Source organism: Trichechus manatus, unplaced genomic scaffold, assembly GCF_000243295.1.
Source record: "Trichechus manatus latirostris isolate Lorelei unplaced genomic scaffold, TriManLat1.0 scaffold00078, whole genome shotgun sequence".
NCBI classification, from domain to species: domain Eukaryota; kingdom Metazoa; phylum Chordata; class Mammalia; order Sirenia; family Trichechidae; genus Trichechus; species Trichechus manatus.
In genome coordinates, this window is record NW_004444014.1 from 752,016 (window position 1) to 775,543 (window position 23,528).

The 23,528-nt window shown below is 46.4% G+C and overlaps 1 protein-coding gene across 1 annotated transcript in view; it reads left to right on the forward strand.

The window, feature by feature from the left end:
• LOXHD1 (lipoxygenase homology PLAT domains 1) overlaps positions 1-23,528 on the forward strand; it is a 167,540-nt gene that overhangs the window by 14,661 nt on the left and 129,351 nt on the right. The window contains exons 3-4 of the mRNA XM_004380881.1: positions 4,337-4,417; positions 4,772-4,956. Of these exons, the coding sequence (XP_004380938.1) occupies positions 4,337-4,417; positions 4,772-4,956 (266 nt within the window). The remainder of the gene's footprint in view (positions 1-4,336; positions 4,418-4,771; positions 4,957-23,528) is intronic.

Below are 23,528 nucleotides of genomic sequence, written 5' to 3' on the forward strand. Positions count from 1 at the left end.
TCTGATTGCTGTCTCTTTATGGATTCTTGCAGCCTGTTAAATTTGTCATTATGCTCTTCTCTAATCTTTTTAATTTCCTCTATTGCATGTTCTGTGTTTTGCTTGATTTCCTTCCCAATTTCTTGAAGAGGTCTGTATATTAATCTTTTGTATACTGTCTCTGGTAATTCCAAGAAATTTTCATCTTCTGGAAAATTTCTAGATTCTTTATTTTGGGAGCTTGCGGAAGCCATCATGGATTGCCTCTTTATGTGATTTGATATTGACTGTTGTCTCTGAGCCATCAATAAGTTACTATATTTATTTATTTTATGTTTGCTTACTGTGTCCTAGCTTCTTGTTTTGTTTTGATATGCCCAAATAGGCTGCTCATATGAGCTAATTTGATTATTGGCACCTTTGAAGCTCTACCGTCCTGTCACCAGGTGGTTAGATCTGTTACTAGGTATGCGAGCTCAGGAGTCTGTTCACTCCTTCTGTATGGATTCAGCTCAGGTGCCCAGGTAGATAGTCACCAAGTGTGTCGTGTAGGCTCTCACTTACAGTCCTAGACAGGCATGGGTGATTGGTGTAGGCATAGGCTTCTGGCTGCAGGAGGGGGACACACTCTGAGCAAGGCAGAGGGCTGACAGCTGCCCTCGAGTGTCCAGGAGGAAGGCATGTCTCTGTTCCCTAGAGCACGTAGGTGGGTGGGTTTTGCAGCCGAACTATGAGCACCTAATGCTGTTGGCTGTAAGGACTGGGGGACACATCTTATTCATGGGCCCTTATTGCAGGTGGCTAGGTGGCGAGGGTGGAGCCACCAGTCCTCAGGCCCCTGATGTGGGTAGGTGAAGATCCTCCTTAATGGGCAGAGCAGTGTCAAATGTCAAGAACCAGCCACTTCACAGCTGAAACAGTTGAAGTTAGACTTCCGGTATATACCCTGTTGTACTGTGGTAATGAGGGCCTACTCTGTAGAGTTGGGCCCACACAAGTCTATGCAGGGGGAAAGGCACTCAAAGTCCTTGGGTCCCTTATGCCTGTGCCTAGGCAAAGGAGCTGTGCCTACCCTGGGTTCCTGGCTTAGGGGAGCCAGCAGTTTCTTTTTTCCCCTGTTTGTTAATTCATTTACTGTCCGAGGCAGGGTGAATCGCTCTGGGCATGTGACAGATCCTACTTCCAGCCCAGGGGAGTTGGCAGTTGCTGAAGCTGGTCTGGGACCCATTGCAGAGCAGGGAGTGGGGAAGTAAATGGGAGAGAAGTTTTTCCCTAAGTGGGGTGCTTTCAATCTGTGTGGTAAGCTGTACGCAAGTACTTATCTTTTGCCAGTGAGGGCTGCTTCTCACTGGTTCTTGGTGGCCGTGTGGACTCTCTGGCACTGGGTCTCTCCCGGTGCAGAAAAAGTGCCTCCCAAGGACTGCTGCTTGCCTGCCTCACTGCTCCCCCCTGAGCTGATCAGGCCTGCAGGGCTCAGGCTCTCGCCAAGTCAGGTCTGGCAACTCCTCACTGCTTCTGAACTGTCTCTCCCTCCCCCACCACTCAGTCTGGTTCCTCAACTCTGCCTTTGATGTTCAGGGCTCCCAGATTGCCATATATAATCAAATCACTTGTTTTTTTTGGTCTTTGTTGTAAGAGGGTCCACCGGAAGTGTCTGACTACTCCGCCATCTTGGCTCTGCCTCCAAGGTGACTGTTTCTTAGGGTATTTATTTTATGTGGAGACTCTTGTATGTTTATTCCAAAACTCAGTTGCCTTGTCTTGTATATTGAAAGAGAAAATCCCCCTTATTCATTTCTTTCTTCTCTGTTCACACAGCCCTGATATGCAGAATCAATGTTCACATGTTTTCCAAGTCATTTAATTGTTGTGCTCTGAACCCAAACCCTAGGTGTGTTGTTATTCACACTCAGAAGTGAGGTCAAGAATTCCAACATCAGCCAGATCCCCATGGTTGCTGGTTGGGTTTATTTTAAAGATGGCCCTTGCATCTTAGCAACCTCCAACCAATCATGAGTCACCTTCTCAGGGGACCGTCATCTCTCTTCCTGCCTCTCTCCTACCAGTTGCAGGCAAGTCGATTTTGACTCATGGTGACCCTATGTATGTCAGAGGAGAACTGTGCTCCATCGGGTTTTCAATGACTGATTTTTCAGAAGTAGATCATCAGGCCTTTCTTCCCAGGCACTTGTGGATGGAGGTTTCAGTTAGCACTCAAGTGCGTTAACCATTTTCACCACCCAAAAAACATTATCTGGACTCTATCGACCATAGGAAGTATTTCTGTCCAACTGACTACCGGGAAGGAGGCTTGGGAAGGGGGAGATCTGGGTCCAGTAAGTTTATTTTCCCAGGAAGGAGGATTTACTGATTCCTCATGGAGAAGGCTTATTTTCCTTTCTCTTCCTCCAGAGCTAACAGAGGAAGTTCTCCATCTTTATTAAGCAAAAGGTGGAGTAAAGACTGTCTGTGCCCAGTGCCCTCTCTCAGCCCCTCCCTTCCTCCAGGGCTGAAACATGAGCCTCAGGTTCAAGCAGTAAACCCAGCAGTCTGTCCCTTTCACTCAGACTAGACCCAGAAGTTTCTAGCATTCTCTCCTCCTCGCTTCTTTCTGCCCTAAACTGCCACTGTAGGGCCTGTTTTCCCCACTGCCTCAGTGTACATTTTAACCTCATTTCCTGAGCTCTGTACTGCTCTAGAAGGGCCATAGAACCCATGTCTTGTGAAGTGTCTGCCTAAAGGAAACCTCCCCAGGCAGATTGTTTGCTGAAATGGGTCCTTTTGCAGAATCATGCTTCTGGGTTCTGTAGAACCTTGAAAGTCTTCAGTTAGTGAAAGAGTCTGAGCCTTGGGCCCTGGGAAGAAGACCCTTCCCTCCCCTTTATTTTGAAACACATTGATGGTCAATGAATAGATGTCTTATTTATCTAGTTCTGCTATAACAGAAATACCAAGCGGATGGCTTTAACAAACAGAGATTTATTCTCTCACAGTTTTGGAGGCTAGAAGTTCAAACTCAGGGTGCCAGCTCCAGGGGAAGGCTTTCACTCTCTGTTGGCTCTGGTGGAAGGTCCTGGTCATCAATCTTCCCCTGGTCTAGGAACTTCTCAGTGCAGGGACCCTGGGTCCAAATGACATGTGCTCTCAGCACTTCTTGCTTGGTGTTAATGAGGTCCCCTTATCTCTCTGCTTCCTTCTCTCTTTTATATCTCAAAAGAAATTGACTCAAGATTCAACCTAATCTTGTAGATTGAATCCCACCTCATTAACATAACTGCCTGTAATCCTGCCTCATTAACATCATAGATGTAGGATTTACAACACATAGGAAAATCACATTAGATGACAAAATGGTAGACAATCACACAATACTGGGAATCATGGCCTAGCAAGTTGACATACATTTTGGGGGGACACAATTCAATCCATAACATATATGTTTTCTTTTCCAATGGACTTTGTGCTGGTCCTGAGAGCCCCAGCTGTTCCGAGTGAGGGCTATAGCTCTCAGGTCCACAGGGCTTCACTGCTGAGACAGGAGGAGCTGCTTGCTGCCAGGCTCGAGTGGCTGGGGTCCTGCCTTGCTGCACAGAGGACAGAGAAGGTATCAACGTGAGAGTCAGGCTTCCAATCCTGGAGGATGCTGTGGCAAGGCTGCTTCAGCCCTCCTGGGTTGAAGCTGCTTAGGAGGCTCCTGTGTCTGGACGTGCCTGGGCACCTCATTGCTGAACGTCTCAGGTGTACTTTCTTCTGTTCACACCGTTTGCAGGATGCCAGCTGTGCATTTCCCTCACTGCCCCCACCTTCCCAGTTGTTGGCTTGGGAATGAGTGTTTCCTTTTTTGTTGGAATGGCAGGACCATAGGCCACCACCCCAGGTTTGCATCCACTTGGGGCTGCCATTGCAACTCTTCCTGGAAAGACCCAGGCAAGTGGGGAGGAGAGGTAAGGGGGCCCACAGACCCAAGAGCACTGAAGCATTTACCACGCCTTCCTTCCTCCTCCACTTTCCCAACTCAGAGCAACCATCAGGCATTGGATCGTGACTTTGGAGAGCCAGGTTCTAGCTACTGACTTATTTATAAAATGGGGCTAATAATGCCTGCGGTGCTTGCCTTAGAGACATGCAGCAAGGATCAGATGAAAGCTTGGATGTGAAAGCGAGGAAAGATTAGTAACTGACCTTGCCTTCCTCCTCTCCAAACCCCAGCGGAAAGGAATCTCAGTTGGGATCTGGTTGCTTGGGTGCTTCCCAGGAGTGGACGATGGAGGAAGAAGGGGCTGTCAGCGCTTAGCTCTCCTCCCCGGCCTGGGAGCCAAGTGCTGATCTGTGCTAACTGTGCATGTGCTCATTGCAGGAGCGAATCTGCTTTTGAGAAAGCCAATGTCGATGTGTTCCGGGTGAGAACCAACAACGTGGGCCTCGTCTACAAAATTAGGTGAGAATCTGGCCCCTACCAGGGTGTGTGTGTATGGAGGGGGCAGGTAGAACCTATAACGGGAAGATCAAAATGGTTTCCCTGCAAGCCTTGGCCATCTAGATGTTCTTCACTATGGAAGGCAATGTTTCCTTGCAGGCAATGCAACAATGTAGCATTTGTTAATATGTACATCCACCTTGCAAGGTATCCCCATTTCATAGATGAGGAAACTTAGGTTCTGAAAGGTAAAGTAACAACAGCAACAACAAAATGATAGAGCCTCTTTTGGAGTAAGCATTGGATACTCCAGTATAGAAGAGGATGTCTTCTCAGTTCTGCCAATGACAGTGCAGTTGTCTGCTTCTGCCCCAGGATCGAGCATGACAACACAGGCTTGAACGCCAGCTGGTACCTGGACCATGTGATTGTGACCGACATGAAGCGGCCTCACCTCCGTTACTACTTCAATTGCAACAACTGGCTGAGCAAGGTGGAGGGCGACCGACAATGGTGCCGTGACCTGCTAGCAAGCTTCAACCCCATGGACATGCCCAGAGGTCAGTGCCTGGGCCAGCCTGAATGGTGGTCTGCTTTCCATCCCTCCCTGCCCAGGCTGGGTTCACCCAGGTCTTCCTTTGAGCCATTTCTACCTCCTCTCTACTCCTTCAGGTGAGCCCAGGTGAGGCCCAATCTCCTCTTTGTGGACTTCCCATGGGCAAGCTTTTGTGCTGTGGGGGTTCAAGGAAGTGGGAGACCCAAGAGGACCTGGGTGCATGATGGGAAGATGAGTGAAGCCCTGTGTACATCTTGTGTTCTCAACCGTTCTTCTTGATGGGTGAATGGCAAGAGTCCTCTCTGAGTTTAAAGGCAGCTCCCCTGTCTTCTTGTTCCCTGTGTTTCTTATGATGTCCAAGGACAGTGTGTGACTCCCCTGGGTCACACCCAGGGCATGGTGGATGGGACAAGCTCTCAGCTTCCAGGGTTCCATCATGCTGCTCTGCCTCTGCCTCTTCCTCATTTTAGGAGAGAAACAACTTATTTCAAGTGACATCTCTGGCCAGTTTAGCTCTACATGAATAATGAGGAGGGGGAGAGGCAAGGCATATAGAAACACACACTGTATCCCATATCCTATTTTATCACACTTTTGTCCCCCCAAACCCTCACTCCATCCCATGAATGAACATACTTGCCTTTCCAAAAAGGGGAACATTATGTGCAGGTACCAATTGCTGTTGAGTTGTTCTGACTCATGGCAACCCCGTGTATGTCAGAGTAGAACTGTGCTCCATAAAGTTTTCCATGACTGATTTTTCAGAAGTAGATCATCAAGGCTTTCTTCCGAGGCACTTCTGAGTGGACTCAAACGTCCAACCTTTTGGTTAGAAGCCAAGCTCATTAACTGTTTGCACCCACGGACTCCTATGTGTGGGTACCAATGTCATAATACCCTACCATCAGAGAATCTTGGACCATCAGAGGTAGAAAGAACATGGTAGCCTGGAAAAGAGAAGCGACTTTCCCAAGGCCACTCAATAGAACAACAGAAGGCTACCACACACGGACTCTACCTCCCAACATGTACTCACACAGTCTCCAAGTTCACCCTCTCCTGACACCCAGCTAGGCTAGAATGAATGTATCCTCTAGTCCAATGGGCTTCAGTTCTCTGTCTACCTCTAATTTTTCCACCTCTCAGTCAACCATGAACACTTGACTCATTCCTCCACGGTTCCCATCATAATGACTTGCAACTTCACTGATACGTCTTTTTTTCAAAGAAATGTTATTGATATTTTCTCTTATTATAAAAGCCAATTTAATCATTGCAAAACATTTTAGAAAATTGAGGTATGTAAATATGAAAAAGAACACCTGTAATTCCATCACCTGGAAAACATCACTGGTGCCATTTCTGTGCATTTTTTTCTAGTCTTTTCTATGCATATATAGTTTGAAAGAATGCACCGATACAACATACCTTGCTTTATGGCATGTTTAGTTTATGTCATTAAATACTGCTCAACATCTCCACTTGTAATGGCTACATAGTGTTCTGTTGTATGAAGCTACCACTACTTATTCTGAATCCCTTATTGTTGAACATTTATATCATGTTCCCCCTTAGACATTTTTGTGCTGTTATAAACAATACTGTGGAGAATATAAGGAGCCCTGGTGGTGCAGTGTTTAAGCACTTGGCTTCTAACTGGAAGGTCAACCGTTTGAACCCACCAGCTGCTCCATGGCAGAAAGATGTGGCAGTCTGCTTCCATAAAGATTACAGCTTCGGAAACCCTACGGGGTAGTCCTACTCTGTCCTATAGGGTCGCTACGAGTCGGAATTGACTCAATGGCACACAACAACAACAACAACATGGAGAATATTACTGTATCTAAATTTTTTTTTTGACTACTTTTTTTTTATTATTGTATTTCAGTGAAGGCTTACAGAACAAATAGTTTCTCATGAAACAGTAGACTGTACCTAAATTTTTGCACAAATTTATAATTCTTTTCTTAGGATAAATTCCTAAGTGAAATTTCTAAGCCAAGAGAAGGCACATGGTTAAGGCTTTTAATGAGCATTTCCAAATTGCCCTGTTGTTGTTAGGTGTCATCGAGTCGATTTCGACTCATAGCTACCCTATGGGACAGAGTAGAACTGCCTCATAGGGTTTTCTAGGCTGAAATCTTTATGGGAGCAGATCGCCAGGTCTGTTCTCCTGTGGAGCTGCTGGGTGGGTTCGAACCTCCAAACGTTTGGTTAGCAGCTGAGCTGTTTAACCATTGCACCACCAGGGCTCCTTCCAAATTGCCCTAGAAAGAGTGTATCAGTGCCCATTCCCACCAGCTATGCACGAGCACCAACTTCCCTCACTCTTGCCAGCACTTGGTAGCATGGTTTGATTTGCCAATTGGATAATAAAAAGGGGATTTCAACATTCTGTCTTTGATTACTGGTGAGGTTGAATATTTTCCAAATATATACTGGTCATTTGTATTTCTTTTGTGAATTATCAGTCTATGCCCTTTACCTGTCTTTTCAATTGGGGTGAATTTCATGGATTCTCCCACAGACACTAAGCATCTTTAAATCTTGATCCTTTCCTAAGATCAATCCTTAGCAAATTGTCAAACTTGCTAACTTTCTGTTTTGTTCCCTTAGCCTCCCTTTTCTGGGTATTTCCTCCAGAAAAGTGTCTTTTTGGTTCCTCATTGTACTTTCTGTTTTGGTCGCAAAAAAATCTAGGGTTCCACTGTTAGGAGAAGAGCTTTTGAAAAGTCACCATTGAGAATGAATTAATGGAACACAGTGGTTCTCCAACTTTCCATAAGGATCATCCAGAGCAGTGCTTTCTTGACTCTTAAAGGGAAGACAAAGACACCGGCTGAATCAGGCTTCCTGTACCCCCAGCCCCTCATGGACTGGAGGGCTTTAGATTTTTGTATTTCTAGATCACGGACTTCCAGGTTGGGTTCAGGAAGAAGGAATGAAACAAAGGAATATTAAAATATTCAAATGATTGCACTGGTAAACAAAAGGTTAAGTTTGCTTTTCACCTAGAATTATACCAATTTGGTGTCTGGCTATTGGAGGTTTTTGATAAATAAAAATAGGGAAGATAATTATCTCTTCATACATGTAGTTTGATAGATAACCTATTCCAAACCATGGGGTATGGATGATAATAGAAGAGAGAGAGAAAGAGAACATTCTCAGTGTAATTCCACCTCCTCCCAACCCACAAGGTACGGTGGATTGTTAGGGAGACTTGTTCCTCTCCCACCAGTCGTAAGGGCCGTCTGCTGAAAGCCTGAGGCAGTGCCTGGCTGATAATTAGCTGGAACCTTCCTTCACACCTGCTCCTCAGGCAAGGTAGGTGTTCCAGGCTGACCGACTGACCCTTTGACCAAAGGGATGAGCAGATAGTGGCAGGAGTGGGGGCGGGGGTGAAGGGGGACCTGGACCTTGATCAGGTTTCCAGGTGGTTCTTCTGAAGGGGATCTCACATATCATGCCTAAAGGCATGAGCATGAAGGGAGCTTACCCTACTTGTGGGTGCAAGTGAGTTGTGGAGTGCTGAGGCAGCTGCCCTGGAGAGAATGTCTCCCTCACCGCAAGGCCCAGGGCCTGACGGCTCACCATGATTACTCTTTCCTTTCCAGGTCTCTCTTTAAACATACTTTGCGGAGAGGCACCCAACATATTCCTAACACCTTGGGATGATAGCCTTGTCAGGGCTGCCTTCTTCCCTAATGGAACCCTGTAAGGGGGTGGCGGGCATCAGCAAAAACAGAGACACAGGAGGTTCCCAAAGAAGGCGGTAGAAGTTGACCAACCTCACAGTTTTGTGGATGGATCCTAGGACCAAACTCAAGTTCTAAGTGGTTCTCAATTGGTAGGTAAAATCGCTGCATCTGGACTTCAAGGAAACCAGGCAGCAGGACCAACCAAATGACTTTGCCTTTTGGTTTTCTTATACCTGATCATCAGGCCTTGGGGATCTGTTGCTTGGGCCTGAGGAGGCAGGTTGTTGTGTCCCCTCAACTCATCTGGGGGGGTCCCTAAACCTGTCATGTGCATTCCACCTTCAAGATTTTTGCTCTGTTCAAATACCACTTGCATTATTTTTTACTTCTTTAAACTTACTTTTTAAAATTTATATAAATTTGTAAGTTTATTTTTTAAAAAAGTAGTTTATTGTGTTTTAGGTGAAAATTACACAGCAGATTAGTTTCCCACTTGACATTTTTTACACAAAATTTTCCGTGATATTGATTACAATTTTCACAATGTGTCAGCGTTCTTGTTTCCATTCTGTTTGATCTGTTTCCATAGATCTAGCTTCCTTGCCCCTCCTTGCCTTCTCATCTTTGCTTTTGGGTAAACGTTGACCATTTGGTCTCATAGAGTTGGTTGTTTAAGGAAGCACATTGCTCTGGATGATACTGTTTATTTTATAAGCCAATCTATTATTTGACTGAAAGGTGGCCTCCAGGAATGTTTTCAGTTCTAAGTTCAAAGGATATCTTAGGGTGATAATCTCGGGGGTTCCTTTAATCTCTATTGGTCCAGTAAGTCTGGCCTTTTTTAGGAATTTGAATTTTGGTCTACGTTTTTCTCCCATTCTGTCCAGGACCTTCTATGTGTCCCTGGTCAGAATGGTCAGTAGTGGTATCCAGGCACCATCTAGTTCTTCTGGTCTCAGGCAAGAAGAGGCCATAGTTTGTGTGGGTTATTAGTCTATAGACTAGTTTCTTCTTTGAGTCTTTGTTTTCCTTCATTCTCTTTTACTCCAGACGAGTAGAGACCAATAGTTGTATCTTAGATGGCTGCTCACAAGCTTTTAAGACCTCAGACGCTACTCACCAAACTAGGATGTAGAACATTATGTTATGAGCTATGTTATGCCAGTTGACTGAGTTGTCCCTCAAGACTATGGTTCTAAGCCTTTTAACCCAGTAAACCGATCCCTTGAGCTGTTTGGATATGTCTAGGAAGTCTCTGTAACTGTGCTTCCTATTGTAAATTTATTTTAAAAAGAAACTTTATATCACTATCACAAATAAAAACTGTTATCATTTGCTGTAAATATAAGGTATGCACTAATATATATTAAAATAAATACCCAACTATTAGATAAAATGACAATTATATACCACTGCTAGCATCCCACCTACCTCCAGCAGTGTGCATATGCACTCTGGGAAATATTAGCAGCCCCTGGTCTGAGAGGAAGAGAAAGTGGAGGCCAGGAGGGAGGGGGAAAAGGCTGGTAATGATATTTGAGCTCTCTTCATGAGTCTCTATTTCACTTCATCCTTACAATATCTTTGGGAGGGAGGGAGAGTAGGTGTTGATTACATAGATGAGGAAACTGAGATCCAAAGTCAAATGGCCAGTTGCTGATGGAACTTTGACTAGAATTTGGGTCTCATTATTCTTAGTCAAGTGTGGTTTCTGCCACCTCATGCTGCCCAGCTATTCTTTATCTGTTTTGGGCAACTTGACTGTATTTCCTGGAAGATGTTAGGGACTGAGAGCAAAACCTCATTAATTTTCCAGTATCCATCCATTGCTATGTCTTGAACGCCTTGGGTTATTATCAAGAATGGAATATGACTTCTGATTGGCTCAATCAGAACAGGGTTGCCCAGCCAGTTGCTAACGAAGTTCACCCAGGATCTCTAGCATCTTGTGTTTTTGTGGAAATGAATTTACACTAGGATCATCGAGGGATGAGCAACTGAATTTCTCCCTTTGGTTGCTTCTCTGTGTGCAGTTGAAGCCCATCTTGGTGGGTGGGAGGTGAGAAAGGACTGGAAGGGAGTGGCTGCCATCTTTGCTTATCACCCTGATTACATGAGGAGTCTTTTGGCACTTGGTGAGTCTGGGTACCTAGCAAGTGAGGCCCAAGCCCAGGCACAGTCCTTATCCCCCCTTCCAGCCCACTTCACATCTTTCTTCCTTATCCAGTTGTCTCTCTTCTTGTTTCCTCCAAGTAGCCTCCTATTTAGCTAATTTCCTTTTCTGAAAGGCCCATCCTGGCTGATGGTAACTGAACTGATGAACCTAACCCCAGAGGCGTCAGTGACTAATAGGTCCAAGGTCTGCCTCCTGCCAAGGTATCTATTATTTCACTGGAGATCTGGGCCCCCTAAGGGCCACAAAACCTGCACACATGAATTCTTACCAGTGGAATTTCAGGCACTGGGGTATCAGGGCTTTTATAGTATCAGTGGGTGCCACTCAGTTCACACCTCAGTTTCATGAGCACTTGGCCCAGTTGACAGTCACAGTGAGATGCTGCAGAATTCCCCCAATACCCTGCATAGACATCTGGATAACTTGAGTTGTCATCCTCTTGGGTAAGACAAGACCAAGGGCAATTAGCCTGCCACATAAGCAATCAGCCTGAGAGTCCTAAGGGGCCATGGAGGTCAGCTGGGCCAACCTCCTCCTGAAGCAGGAACGCCAACCACAGCATCTCCACCAGTTGCTTCTACACCTTGGTTTGAATCCAGCATTTCTTGTGTGGTAGACAGTTCCCAACCTCCCAGCACAGCACATTCTACTGCAAAGCAGCCCTGGCTGTCAGAAAGATCCTTAAGTTAAACTCCATGCTATCTCCCATGGCTTCTGCTTATTTGTTCGGGTCCTCCTCTGACACATCACATATCTACATACCACTCCCTTAGCTGTTGAAGAGAGCCTTCTCTCCTTTTGGGGCTGCAGCCCCAGGTTCCTTGGCCTCTCTTTTGGCACCCTTCCTTCCTGGGCTCTTCTCTGGCCTCTCTCGCCGTGTAGGCTCTGCTTTGTCAGTGCTTCTCATCAATGCGGCTGCTAGGCTAGAGTCCTGTGTTCCAGATGGGGGCCAATCAGAGCAGAGTGTAGGGGGCCTCCCTGTCTCAATCATCCTATTTCTTTTGTTAAAGTTTTATTTATTTTGTTGTTGTTGAGAATATACACAGCAAAACATACACCAGTTCAACAGTTTCTACATATACCATTTAGTGACATTGATTACATTCTTCGAGTTGTGAAACCATTCTCACTTTCCTTTTCTGAGTTGTTCTTCTCCCATTAACATAAATTTACTGACCCCTACCGTACCTGTCTAATCTTTCCAGTTGCTATTGTCACTTTGATCCCATATAGATAGTTCTTAAAATAGCATAATGCTCAAGGCAGACATGTTTTACTAGTTAAGCTGACCTATTCGTTAGTTTTAAGAAGACTTCAGGGGATATTTTTGGTTTAAGGTTTAAAGATTATCTCAGGGAAATAGTTTCAGAATTTCATCTAATCTTCATGGATCCAGGAAGTCTGGAGTCCATGAGAATTTGAAATTCTGTTCTGTGTTTCCCTCCTTTTGATAAGGATTCTTCTATAGAATCCTTGATCCAAATGATCAGTAATGGTAGCCAGGCACCATCCAGTTCTTTTGGTCTCATGGCAAAGGAGGCAGTTGTTCATGGAGGCAATTAGCCTCACATTCCATATCCTCCTTCTGTTCCTGACTCTCTATCTTCCTCTGTTGCTCCAGGCAAATAGAGAACAATTGTACCTTGGATAGTTGCTTGCAAACTTTTAAGACCCCAGGCACTACATAATGAACTAGAAGGCAGAACAGAAGCACTAAACAAGTTATTAGGCTGATTAACTGGGATGTCCCATGAATCCATGACCCTAAAGCAAAAGGAAGATATGAAGAAGTAAAAGAGTTGAACAGAAGATTTCAAAGGGCAGCTCGAGAAGACAAAGTAAAGTATAATAATGACATGCAAAGACCTGGAGATGGAAAATCAAAAGGAAAGAATACACTCAGCATTTCTCAAGCTGCAAGAACCGAAGAAAAAATTCAAGCCTCGAGTTGCAATACTGAAGGATTCTATGGGGAAAATATTAAACGATGCAGGAAGCATCAAAAGAAAATGGAAGGAATACACAGTCACTATACCAAAAAGAATTTGTCGATGTTCAACCATTTCAGGAGGTAGCATATGAGCAGGAACCGATGGTACTGAAGGAAGAAGTCCAAGCTGCACTAAGGGCATTGGTGAAAAACAAGTCTCCAGGAACTGACGGAATCCAACTGAGATGTTTCAACAAATGGATGCAGCCCTAGAAGTACTCACTCATCTATGCCAAGAAATTTGGAAGACAGATACTTAGCCAACCAACTGGAAGAGATCCATATTTATACCTGTTCCCAAGAAAGGTGATCCCACCAAATGCAGAAATTATCGAACAATATCATTAATATCACATGCAAGTAAAATTTTGCTGAAGATCATTCAAAAGCAGCTGCAGCAGTACATCAACAGGGAACTGCCAGAAATTCAAGCTGGATTCAGAAGAGGACATGGAACCAGGGATATCATTGCTGATGTCAGATAGCTCCCGGCTGAAAGCAGAGAATACCAGAAAGATGCTTACCTGCGTTTTATTGACTATGCAAAGGCATTCGACTGTGTGGATCATAACAAATAATGGATAACATTGTGAAGAATGGGAATTCCAGAACACTTAACTGTGCTCCTGAGGAAACTGTACATAGATCAAGAGGCAGTCATTTGAACAGAACAAGTGGATACTGCGTGGTTTAAAGTCAGGAAAGTTGTGCGTCAGGGTTGTATCCTTTCACCATACTTATTCAATCTGTATGCTGAACAAATAACCCGAAAAGCTGGACTACATAAAAAAAAAACGCAGCATCAGGATTGGAGGAAGACTCGTTAACAACTTGCATTATACAGATGACACAACCTTGCTGGCTGCAAGTGAAGAGGACTTGAAGCACTTATTGATGAAGATCAAAGACCACAGCCTTCAGTATGGGTTACACCTCGACATAAAGAAAACAAAAATCCTCGCAACTGGACCAATAAGCAACATTATGATAAATGGAGAAAAGCTTGAAGTTGTCAAGGATTTTACTTGGATCCACAATCAAGACCCATGGAAACAGCAGTCAAGAAAGCGTGTTGGATTTAATCAAATACCTTTTCTGCATCCATAGAGATGATCACGTGATTTTTTTTCCTCTGTTCTATTGATGTGGTCACTATGAGTTGGAATCGACTTGATGGCAATGGGTTTGTTTTGTTTTGTTTTTTCTTGGTATTGACGTGGTGTATTACATTGATTGATTTTCTAATGTTGAACCATCCCTGCATTCCTGGAATAAATCCCACTTGGTCACTGTGTATGACTCTTTTAATATGCTGTTGGATTCTGTTCGCTAGTATTCTATTGAGGATTTTTGCATCTATATTTGTAAGAGATAATGGCCTGTAGTTTTCTTGCAGTGTCTTTGTCTGGTTTTGGTATCAGAGTTACGTTTGCTTCACAGAATGAATTAGGGTGTATTCTTTCCTTCTCTATCTTTTGGAAGAGTTTGAACACCATTGGTGTCAATTCTTCTCTAAAGGTTTGATAGAATTCCCCAGTGAGGGCATCTTGTCCAGGACTTTTTTTTTTGTTGGGAGGTTTTTGATCACTGATTCGATCTCTTCACTTGTTATGGGTCTTCAATCACCTTACTTCTTTTAATACATCCTAAATTTTCATTCTACCACCTGTCTGCCAGTGTGTTGTACTGTGGTGGCTTGTGTGTTGCTATGATGCTGAAAGCTATGCCACCAGTATTTCAAATACCAGCAGGGTCACCATAGTGAACAGGTTTCAGCTGAACTTCCACATCAAAACAGACTAGGAAGAAAGGCTTGGCAGTCTACTTCTAAAACTTAGCCAATTAAACCCTTATGGATCACTACAGAATATTGTCCAATACAGTACTGGAAGATGAGCACCTAGGCTGGTAAGGTACTACACAACAACAATGGACTCAAATATACCAATGATCATGAAGATGCTGCAGAACTGGGGAATGTTCTGTTCCGTTGTACGTAAGGTTGCCATGAGTCGGAGCTGACTGGATGGCAACTGGCAACAACAAAATTTTCCTTAGTTATTTTTAACAGTTACAGCACACATGACTTTGCATTCAAAGGGTTCAAGTTCATCTGGAAGAAGGTATGAATATGTCATCTCCACCCCAAGTCCTCAGTTCTTGCTCAGGACTTCAAGGCTGCTGGAGAATCTCTCGGATTCTCCTGACATCTCGAGTCATCCCCACACGAATCAGCAGGGGTGGGTCCCAGTCTTGGCGGGCTCAGCCACATCTCGGTGCCATGGTCCAGGCAGACATCACCCCTCCTGATGAGAGAGACATCTCAGGCATCTCTGCAGGCTGAGCAGGGAGTCGGCAGACACCTCTATGCTCTTCTCCCTCTAAAGCAGGTATTGGGGGTCCTGGCACCTCTAGGGGCCTGTGGACGGTTGGCAGCCACTTTTTCAGCGTATCTGCATCCACCATCCCTGGGAAGACTGCCTTGGCTAGCGAATCGCTGCAGAACTGTAGCGCATTTTCCCACCTGCCATCTGCCTCTTGGCATCCCCTCCATTGCCGTGGAGGCCTGACTGGCTTCCTGCAGAATTTCTCCCATCCTGTCTGGAATAGCTCACCTCTTTACAATCCAGAACCCAAAGAGGGCAGACTGACTGCATGTCTTAGTTATCCAGCTCTGATGTAACAAAAAATACTACCAGTGGGTGGCTTTAAAGAACTAGTATTTATTTTCTCACAGCTCAGAAGGCTAGGAGTCTGACTTCTGGGTGACAGCTCTATGGGAATGTCGATCTTTGTTTTTTTTCAGCTTCTAGTAGCTGCCAGCAACCTGCGGTGTTCTTGAACTTGTAGAAGCATCGGCTTCCATTGTCACATGGCATCTGTCTTCTCCCTGTGTGTCTCTCTGTGTCTGTACACTCCTTTATAAAACACCATTTAGAAGGGATTAGGATTGGGACTTACTTTACTCTGGTAAGGCCTCATGAACATAACAAAAGAAAAACTTTATTTCCAAACGGGATCAATTCACAGGCAACCCTATGTGTTACAGAGTAGAAGTGAGCTTCATAGGATTTTCTTGGCTGTAATCTTTACAGGGATTCCCTGGGTGGTGCAAATGGTTAAGTGCTCTACTACTAGCCACAAAAGTTGGCAGTTCGAACCTACCCAGAGGTACTTTGGAAGACAGGCCTGGCGATCAGCTTCCGAAAGGTCACAGCCTTGAAAACCCTATGGAGCAGTTCTACTCTGCACACGTGGGGTCACCAGGAGTTGGAGTCGATTCAATGGCAACAGCAACAACAACAATCTTTATGTGACCATATTGCCAGGGCTTTCTTCCACGGCGCGGCTGGGTGGGTTTGAATCTTTCAGGTTAGCAGCTGATCAAAAACTGCTTGTGCCACGTAGAGACCTCAGTACAGGGTTAAAACTGTTGCCGTCGAGTTGAATTCAACTCATAGCAACCCTATAGGACAGAGCAGAGCTGTCCCATAGGGTTTCCAAGGAGCGGTTGGTAGATTCAAATTGCCAACCTTTTGATTAGTAGCTGTAGCTCTTAACCACTGTGCCACCAGGGCTCCAGTATGGTGGTTAGGACTTTAATATATATTTTAGTGGGACAAAATTCAATCCATTACACTGCATATACAGGCACACTGATGGTAGCCCCTAGCCTGAAGCTAAGCATAGTCTCCCAGGCGGTGATGCCCTCCTGAGCTGCCGTTAGATGCTGGGTCTGGGGATGAAGGCATGGTCCCTGCCCTCAAGGTGCTAACAGTCCAAGAGAGGACAGAGTCCCATAATACAGGGTACCAACAAGGATGCTTGTGGGGCATTATGGTTAAGAGCTCCAAGTCTCAAGTCATGGAGTCCCAGGTTCAAATCCCAACCTATTAGCTTCATGACCTTGGACAAAGAACTTCTGTAGCCTTAGTGACTTCATGTGTACACACTTTATAATTAGCATCTTGTTAAAAACCTATAGCACTATTATTATCATCCCCATTTTGCACATGAAGTCCCTGAGTGGTACAAATGGTTAGTGTGCTCAGCTACTAACCTAAAGGCTAGAGATTCAAGTTCGCCCAGAGGCACCTCGGAAGAAAGGCCTGGTGATCTACTTCCAAGAAAATCAGCCATTGAAAACCCTATGGAGCATAGTTATACTCTGACACACATGGGGTTACCATGTGTCAGAATCAACTCAATGGCAGCTGGTTCTTGCACATACAATAAGGGACGAGGCGAGCAGGCAAAGACCACCTCTCCACCAGCCTCCTCCATGTCTGGGTCTGGTGCTAGCAGCAACCATTTCTCAACCTGTTTGCTCAGGTTGTGTTGGCTCCAGTGTCTGGCAGATGGTGTCTCTGAAGACTGTTCTCTCCTGTTCTAATAAGCCACAAGGAGGTTTCAAGGGACCCACGGAAAGTAGAACTGAGGCCTGAGAGACAGGATGTGACGCCCCCTCCCAATCTGCTCCCAGACTGTGAAGTGGAAGCCACTCCACTGACAGCAGTTTCTGGGGCCTGGGCCCCAACCCATCAAGCCTAACAAGGACCCAGAAGAGCTGCTCTCCCCAAGCCCAGGGGTCACCAGCCTGATGGCTGCCTGGGTGGGCTCTCCTGCTCCCAGAGCTTCGTCTCCAGTCAATGAGATAGAAAACTGTGGACCTTCCATTAAAGCATGTGCCAGGGTCAAAGCAGAGGTCAGGGCCAGCACGTTTCTCCCCCTCCAGCTCTCTTCCCTTCTCTACTTCTGTTTTCTCCATTCCACCCAAACCCCACTGGATTTAAGCCCCAGCCTCTCTGGAAGGCATCACCTCCTCCCTCTGCCATGGATCTCCTCTCTCCCCCTCCAAACTCTGGGAGAAATTAAAGTTTGTGCCACACTCTGTAGTGTGGGGATTCTCAACAGGGCACCCACCCCTGGATTCTTAATGGGGCACCCCCTCCCTGGATTCTCAACAGGACATCCTTCCCCTTAGATTCTCAGTGGGGTACCTCCCTCCCTGGATTCTCAATAAGACACCCCCAGATTCTCAGTGGGGTACTGCCACTCCTGACTGCAGTCGGGAGATGGGTAAGGAATCTCATAGGCAGGCAGGGGAACTTGTCACTTGGCTCCTTGAGATTCAGACAAGCTGGGTCGAGTCACAGCCAGAATGCCCCCCTGTTGCTGATGAGATGGGTTGTAGCCCTCAAATGTTTTGAGATGAATAAATGGCTGAGAAACATCATATCTAGTTACCTCCTTGGGATCTAACTACTTAGTATGTGTCTATCTGGTCTCTCCAACCAAGCTCAGGTTTCTCTGAAGGCCAGGGCTGTGGTCTCCTCCTACCGCCTGGCGATTGCTTTTTTACTTGCACCTTCTGACTTGGCCCTGGGGACTTAGGGACCTGGGTGAACATTGGTAAGAAATAGGGCTTGTGTGTTTGGTGGTGGTGGGGGGGTTGTGTGACACACTCATTTATGAAGACCAGCAGAGAGATGGGTGGAAAGAACTCTGCTGGAGGGCAGAGGCCCGGGTTCTAATCTTGTCCGTTGGTAATTGTGTGTTGTTGGGTAAGTTGCCTGTCTGCTCTGGGCCTCAGTTTCCTCATCTTGACTGGAGAAGATTGCACCAGATGCTCTCTGGGAGCCCTTGGAATGCTGGCTTTCTCTGGTGCTCTGCTAGCTGAGTGCCTCCTCATCATTCCTGCCTGGCTCCTGGTGTCTCCCACCCACTGACTTCACTCTCCCATTTTGATGTCACTTTTGCTGTGATGTTCACAGGGCACAGCTCTCAGCTTCCTCTGTGTCTGTGCAATGGATAAGCACGTGATGGAGTGACACAGGCAGAGAGTGCAGGGCTGCCCAGCCTTCTCAGGACCCCAGAAAGCTCAGAGAACCTCCCTGAGGCTGGGAGTGTGGGTGGGGGCAGCACTAAAGTATCAGGTGTAGGGACATCGAGTTAGACAGGGCCTGGTAAGATAATGTGCTCTCTCTGGGTAGATTCAGGATGACCCAGTGTAGACTGAAGGAGAACTTGGACTGGAGTGTTGTCAACTGGTGGAGGACGTGGCAAGATCTGTTTAGGGCTTCCCCCACCTGGCCTTCTCCCTGCCAGTATGATGTCATTTCCTGCCTTCTGGCCAACTAATTGCCTCCCAGCCTGGCACCCCCCGCCAACCCACAAAACCTCCCACCTTGAAAAATGTTGAGATGATGATGTGTCTTAAGTGAGTACTGAGCCCACACCCGTTGCTTTGGGAAAGCTCTGCCAACTTGGCAACGAGACAAGCCTCTGAAGCCAAGAGCTACATCCCAGCTGGCCTGGGGGCTGTCCACACCCAGGGCTGTAGAACCCAGGCACAGCAGCTCATGTTTCAGATGCAGGCCTCATCCATAGCAAACAGGGCCCCAGCCTTCAGAGGGCCCAGTCTCGGAGCAGGTCCTGCCCCTCACCCCTGCTCCCAGCTGGGACCTGTTCCCTAGGCTTCCTTAGAGACAAGCTGTCTTCTAGCGGGTGTTTAATCTTCTTGGGTGGTTTAATAGCAAGTATAGCTGCAGCCAGCTTTATTTTATGCTCTGTAGAGGCTGGGGGCTGGTCATTGGAAAAGATGGCACCCACAAGAAGAAGCAGCAGCTTGGCAAGTGGATGGGAGCATGCAGATGTGGGCAGGGGCAGGTGGAGTGTTTATCAAGACACCCAGTCTGGAGCAAATGCATTGGCTTTTCCTTTTTGCTACTCCAAATGGGACAGCCAGGCTGGGCTGAAGGCTGCCCAGAGCCTGGGGAAGCAGGGAGCAATAGGTTTGTGACTGTCTTCAGCACAATCACTGTTTCTGCTCCTGGTTACTTTATCGGGTAACCAGGTTATAATTTCATATGGCCCCTGCCTGCTGCACTCCACAGTGGTTATCACACAGCTCCAGATGTGCACCCGGACTTGGCAATTCTGTGTTGGGCCCAGGGCCCAGGGTGCTTTCGAGGAAAGGACAGGATAAGAAAGGGACTGTGACTAACATATTAGGGACACATGCAGATTGTACTGACCTGCAGTGGATTACAGGTCTGCCAGAGGACTGCATGCTGCAAAAGCAAATGCACACTGAAAGCAGCCGGGACAGTTGATGCAAAAACCACCCAGCGTGCGGGTTCTGCCAAATAGACCAGCAGCCGGAATGTACTCCCTGATTCTAGTGGATGATACCATAGACTAGCTAAAATATCGCTCCCTGGGTCACATAGTACATGGGACTATAAATTTGAGCTCAGTTCTGGCTTTGCCACCCAATAGCAACGAGACCTGGGGCAGATCTCAGTTCCTCTCCTATCCTCAACTTCTTCCTCTGTGAAATGGGTGGACTAAATGGTCTCTTCAGGTCCTTTCAGGATTAGTAGTGTTTACCTTCAAAATGAAAGACAGAAGGATGGGTCTGGAGCTAGTCCTCCTCCATAGGGGCAACAGGAGATTAGCTTTTGGTGGCCTCTCTTCTGCTATGGATACTTCTCTCCCCGTTTCATTGCTTCCCCCATCTTCTGCACAGCACCCACCCTTACCATGAGCTTGGTGTCTGGGGACTCACTGTCTCTGTGGTCGAAAACTGACACTGCCATTCTGTCAGCTATGCAAGCTTAAGCAGATTCCTTAAACTCTCTGCCTCAACTTCCTTATCTATAAAATGGGAATAACAGGAATTCCCACCTCATAAGGTAGCCAAACTGATTAATTGAAGAAATGGGCATAAAGGACTTTGCGTTGGGCATAGAGCAAATGCTTGCTAAATGACGGCAAGTAGCATTGTTGTTGCTCCTGTTGTTAAGCTCTGGATGTTTCCCTTTCTTCTGACTCAGATGCACAGACTCAAGATTCTGGCCTCTCAGAGTTAGGAAGGACTTGGGAGCCACTCAGTGCCAGGATCCCCTCTAGACTCTGGACAGGCTCATCTAGACCCCTGGAGACAGCTCATGACCTGGACTGCAGCTGAAGCCTGCTGTGGGTGCCTCCCTTCCCGGACATTCTTGCCCTCCCTGACAGCTACCTTTCACCAGCTTCCCACACTGTCCAGGGGGGCCTGTGCTGTATCTGCTGGGGCCGCTGCTTGGGAGGCATTGCTCCTCAGAGCCTTGTGCAGGTGGTCCCAGGCCCACAGGGCTTCAGGGTGGGGAGAGCCGGGCGGCCCTGCAGAATTCTCTTCTGAACTTCTCCACAGCGGCTCCCCACCCACCCAGCGGCTCCCACCCAGCACTGCAAAAAATCATCACAGGAAGGAATGGGAGGGAGAGAATGGCTGGAAACGAGGCCCCAGTGAAGAGGACAGAGACTTTCAGAGGGGATCTTCTACCCCTCCTACATTTTATAGAGGAGAAAACTGAAGCCCATGGAAGTTCAGCGACCCGCTGTTGCTCACACGGCCTGACTGTGGGGCAGAGCTAGCCCCAGCTCCCCGATGCCGACGGGCTCCTCCAATGCCCCTGCTCTGTCCTGTTCTGAAGCTCGCACATCAGTGGTCAGTGAGAATTTGCTGGGAATGTCCTACGCACCAGACCCTGCCCTCAGGGTGAAGAGATAGGACCCTTCTTTCTAGGAGCTCAGAGTCTAGAGGGGAGAGAGTCAGGCCAGTAAATAATCACAATGCAAAGGAATAGAATGTTCTAGGTGGGGGTGGACCATGCCCCCTGAGAGTGTAGAGGAAGGGGGAATCAGGAGGTGATGTCTAAGCTGAGACTTCACGGATGAGGAGGAGTTTGCCAGGCTCTCGAACAGAGTGAGGGTGTTTGGGGTGGTGAGTCAGCCTGAACCATGTTGGCAGAGCCTCATTCACAGGGCTAGGAATGGAGCCTCTAACTCACTTGCTTCCTTGTGGCTTTAGGCCCCCGGGAAACACAGCCAGCCACTCTCTCCTTCAGCCCAACAGGGAGACCTTTGGGGACTGCATGCATATGTGGTTATCTGGATTTTAAAATAGGTGTTTAAAATAACTTCTATTTTTTTCTGCTTGTGGAAATAACACCTTTTCAGTGCTGCCTTTTATATGCATGAACATCTGAATTTATGATACAGACACTGCTTTGGCCCCGTCCAACTGTGGGTGTCCAATGTAGCCACCAATGGTTTCCTGCTGGAACCTCTCCTCCAAGCTCTAAGTGTTAGCCAGAGTGAGCCCCTGGCCAGTCCTCAATCTTTTCTCCAGTTCATGGCCACTCTGACCAGCTCAAGAGCTTCTGGTGCCAAAGCCAACTTGAGGGCTTAAGAGTGTCTATCATGTGCATGGATTGGCTTTAAGCGTGTCTTATAAACTGGCAGGAGTTCTCAACAACTTCTCCGGGGCTACAGAGGACATGAAAATTGGACTTCTTTAAGTATTTACTTTGTTGTTTGTTGTTGGGTGCCGTCAAGTCGATTCCAACTCATAGCGACCCCATGTGACAGAGTAGAACTGCCCCATAGGGTTTTCTAGGCTATAATCTTTATGGGAGCAGCTCGTCAGGTATTTCTCTTGCAGAGCTAGTGGGTAGGTTTGAACCGCCAACCTTTCGGTTAGCAGCCTAGTGCTTAACCATTGTGCCACCAATGTTCCATATTTACTTTAAACCAGAAAACCAAACTCATAACCATCGAGTTGATAGTGACCCTGTAGGACAGAGTAGAACTGCTCCATAGTGTTTCCAAGGTTGTATAATCTTTACGAAAGCTGATTGCCACAGCTGGTGGGTTCGAACCACCGACCTTTTGGCTATCTGCCGAGAGCTTAACCACTGTGCTACCAGGGTTCCTTGTATTTACTTTAGGTGACTTTAATCTTTAGTTTCCAACTACAGGGAAAAAATATGACCATTTCAAAAGTACAAATAAACAAAAAGAACAATTGAAAATCTTCCGTAATCCTAATACTGAGATAATAGCTAATTTTTATTGAGTACTTACTCAATGTCAGTCATTGTTCTAGACTGACTATCTATCTATCTATTTATCCATCTACCTACCTACCTACCATCTACTATCCATCTATCAATCTATCTACACATTTAATTTTCACAACAATCCCATGAGGGAGGTACTATTATTATTATTATTTTTATTGTTGTAGTTTAAGCGAAAGTTTACATTTCAAGTTAGTCTCATACGAAAATTTATACATAATTTGTTATGTGACCTCAATTGCTCTCCCTATACTGTGACAGCACATTCCTCCTTTCCACCCCTGACTTCCCATGTCCATTCAAGCAGCTCCTAACCCTCTCTGCCTTCTCATCTCACTTCACGACAGGAGCTACCCATTTAGTCTCACGTATCTACTTGAGCTAAGAAGCACACTCTTCACCAGTATCATTTTATGTCCCACAGTCCCGTCCAATCTTTGTCTGAAGAGTTGGCTTTAGGAATTGTTTTAGTTCTGGGTTGGCAGAGAGTCCGGGGGCCATGCTTTCTGGGATTCCTCCAATCTCAGTCAGACCATTAAGTCTGATCTTTTTACTAGCATTTGAGTTCTGCACCCCACTTTTCTCAGGGACTGTCTGTTGTGTTCCCTGTCAGGGCAGTCATTGGTGGTAGCCAGACACCATCTAGTTCTTCTGGTCTCAGGACGATGATGTCTCTGGGCTATGTGGCCCTTTCTGTCTCTTGGGCTGATGCTTTCCTTGTGTCTTTGGTGTTCTTCATTCTCCTTTACTCCAGGTGGTTGGGACCAATTGATGCATCTTAGATGGCCGCTTGCAAGCTTT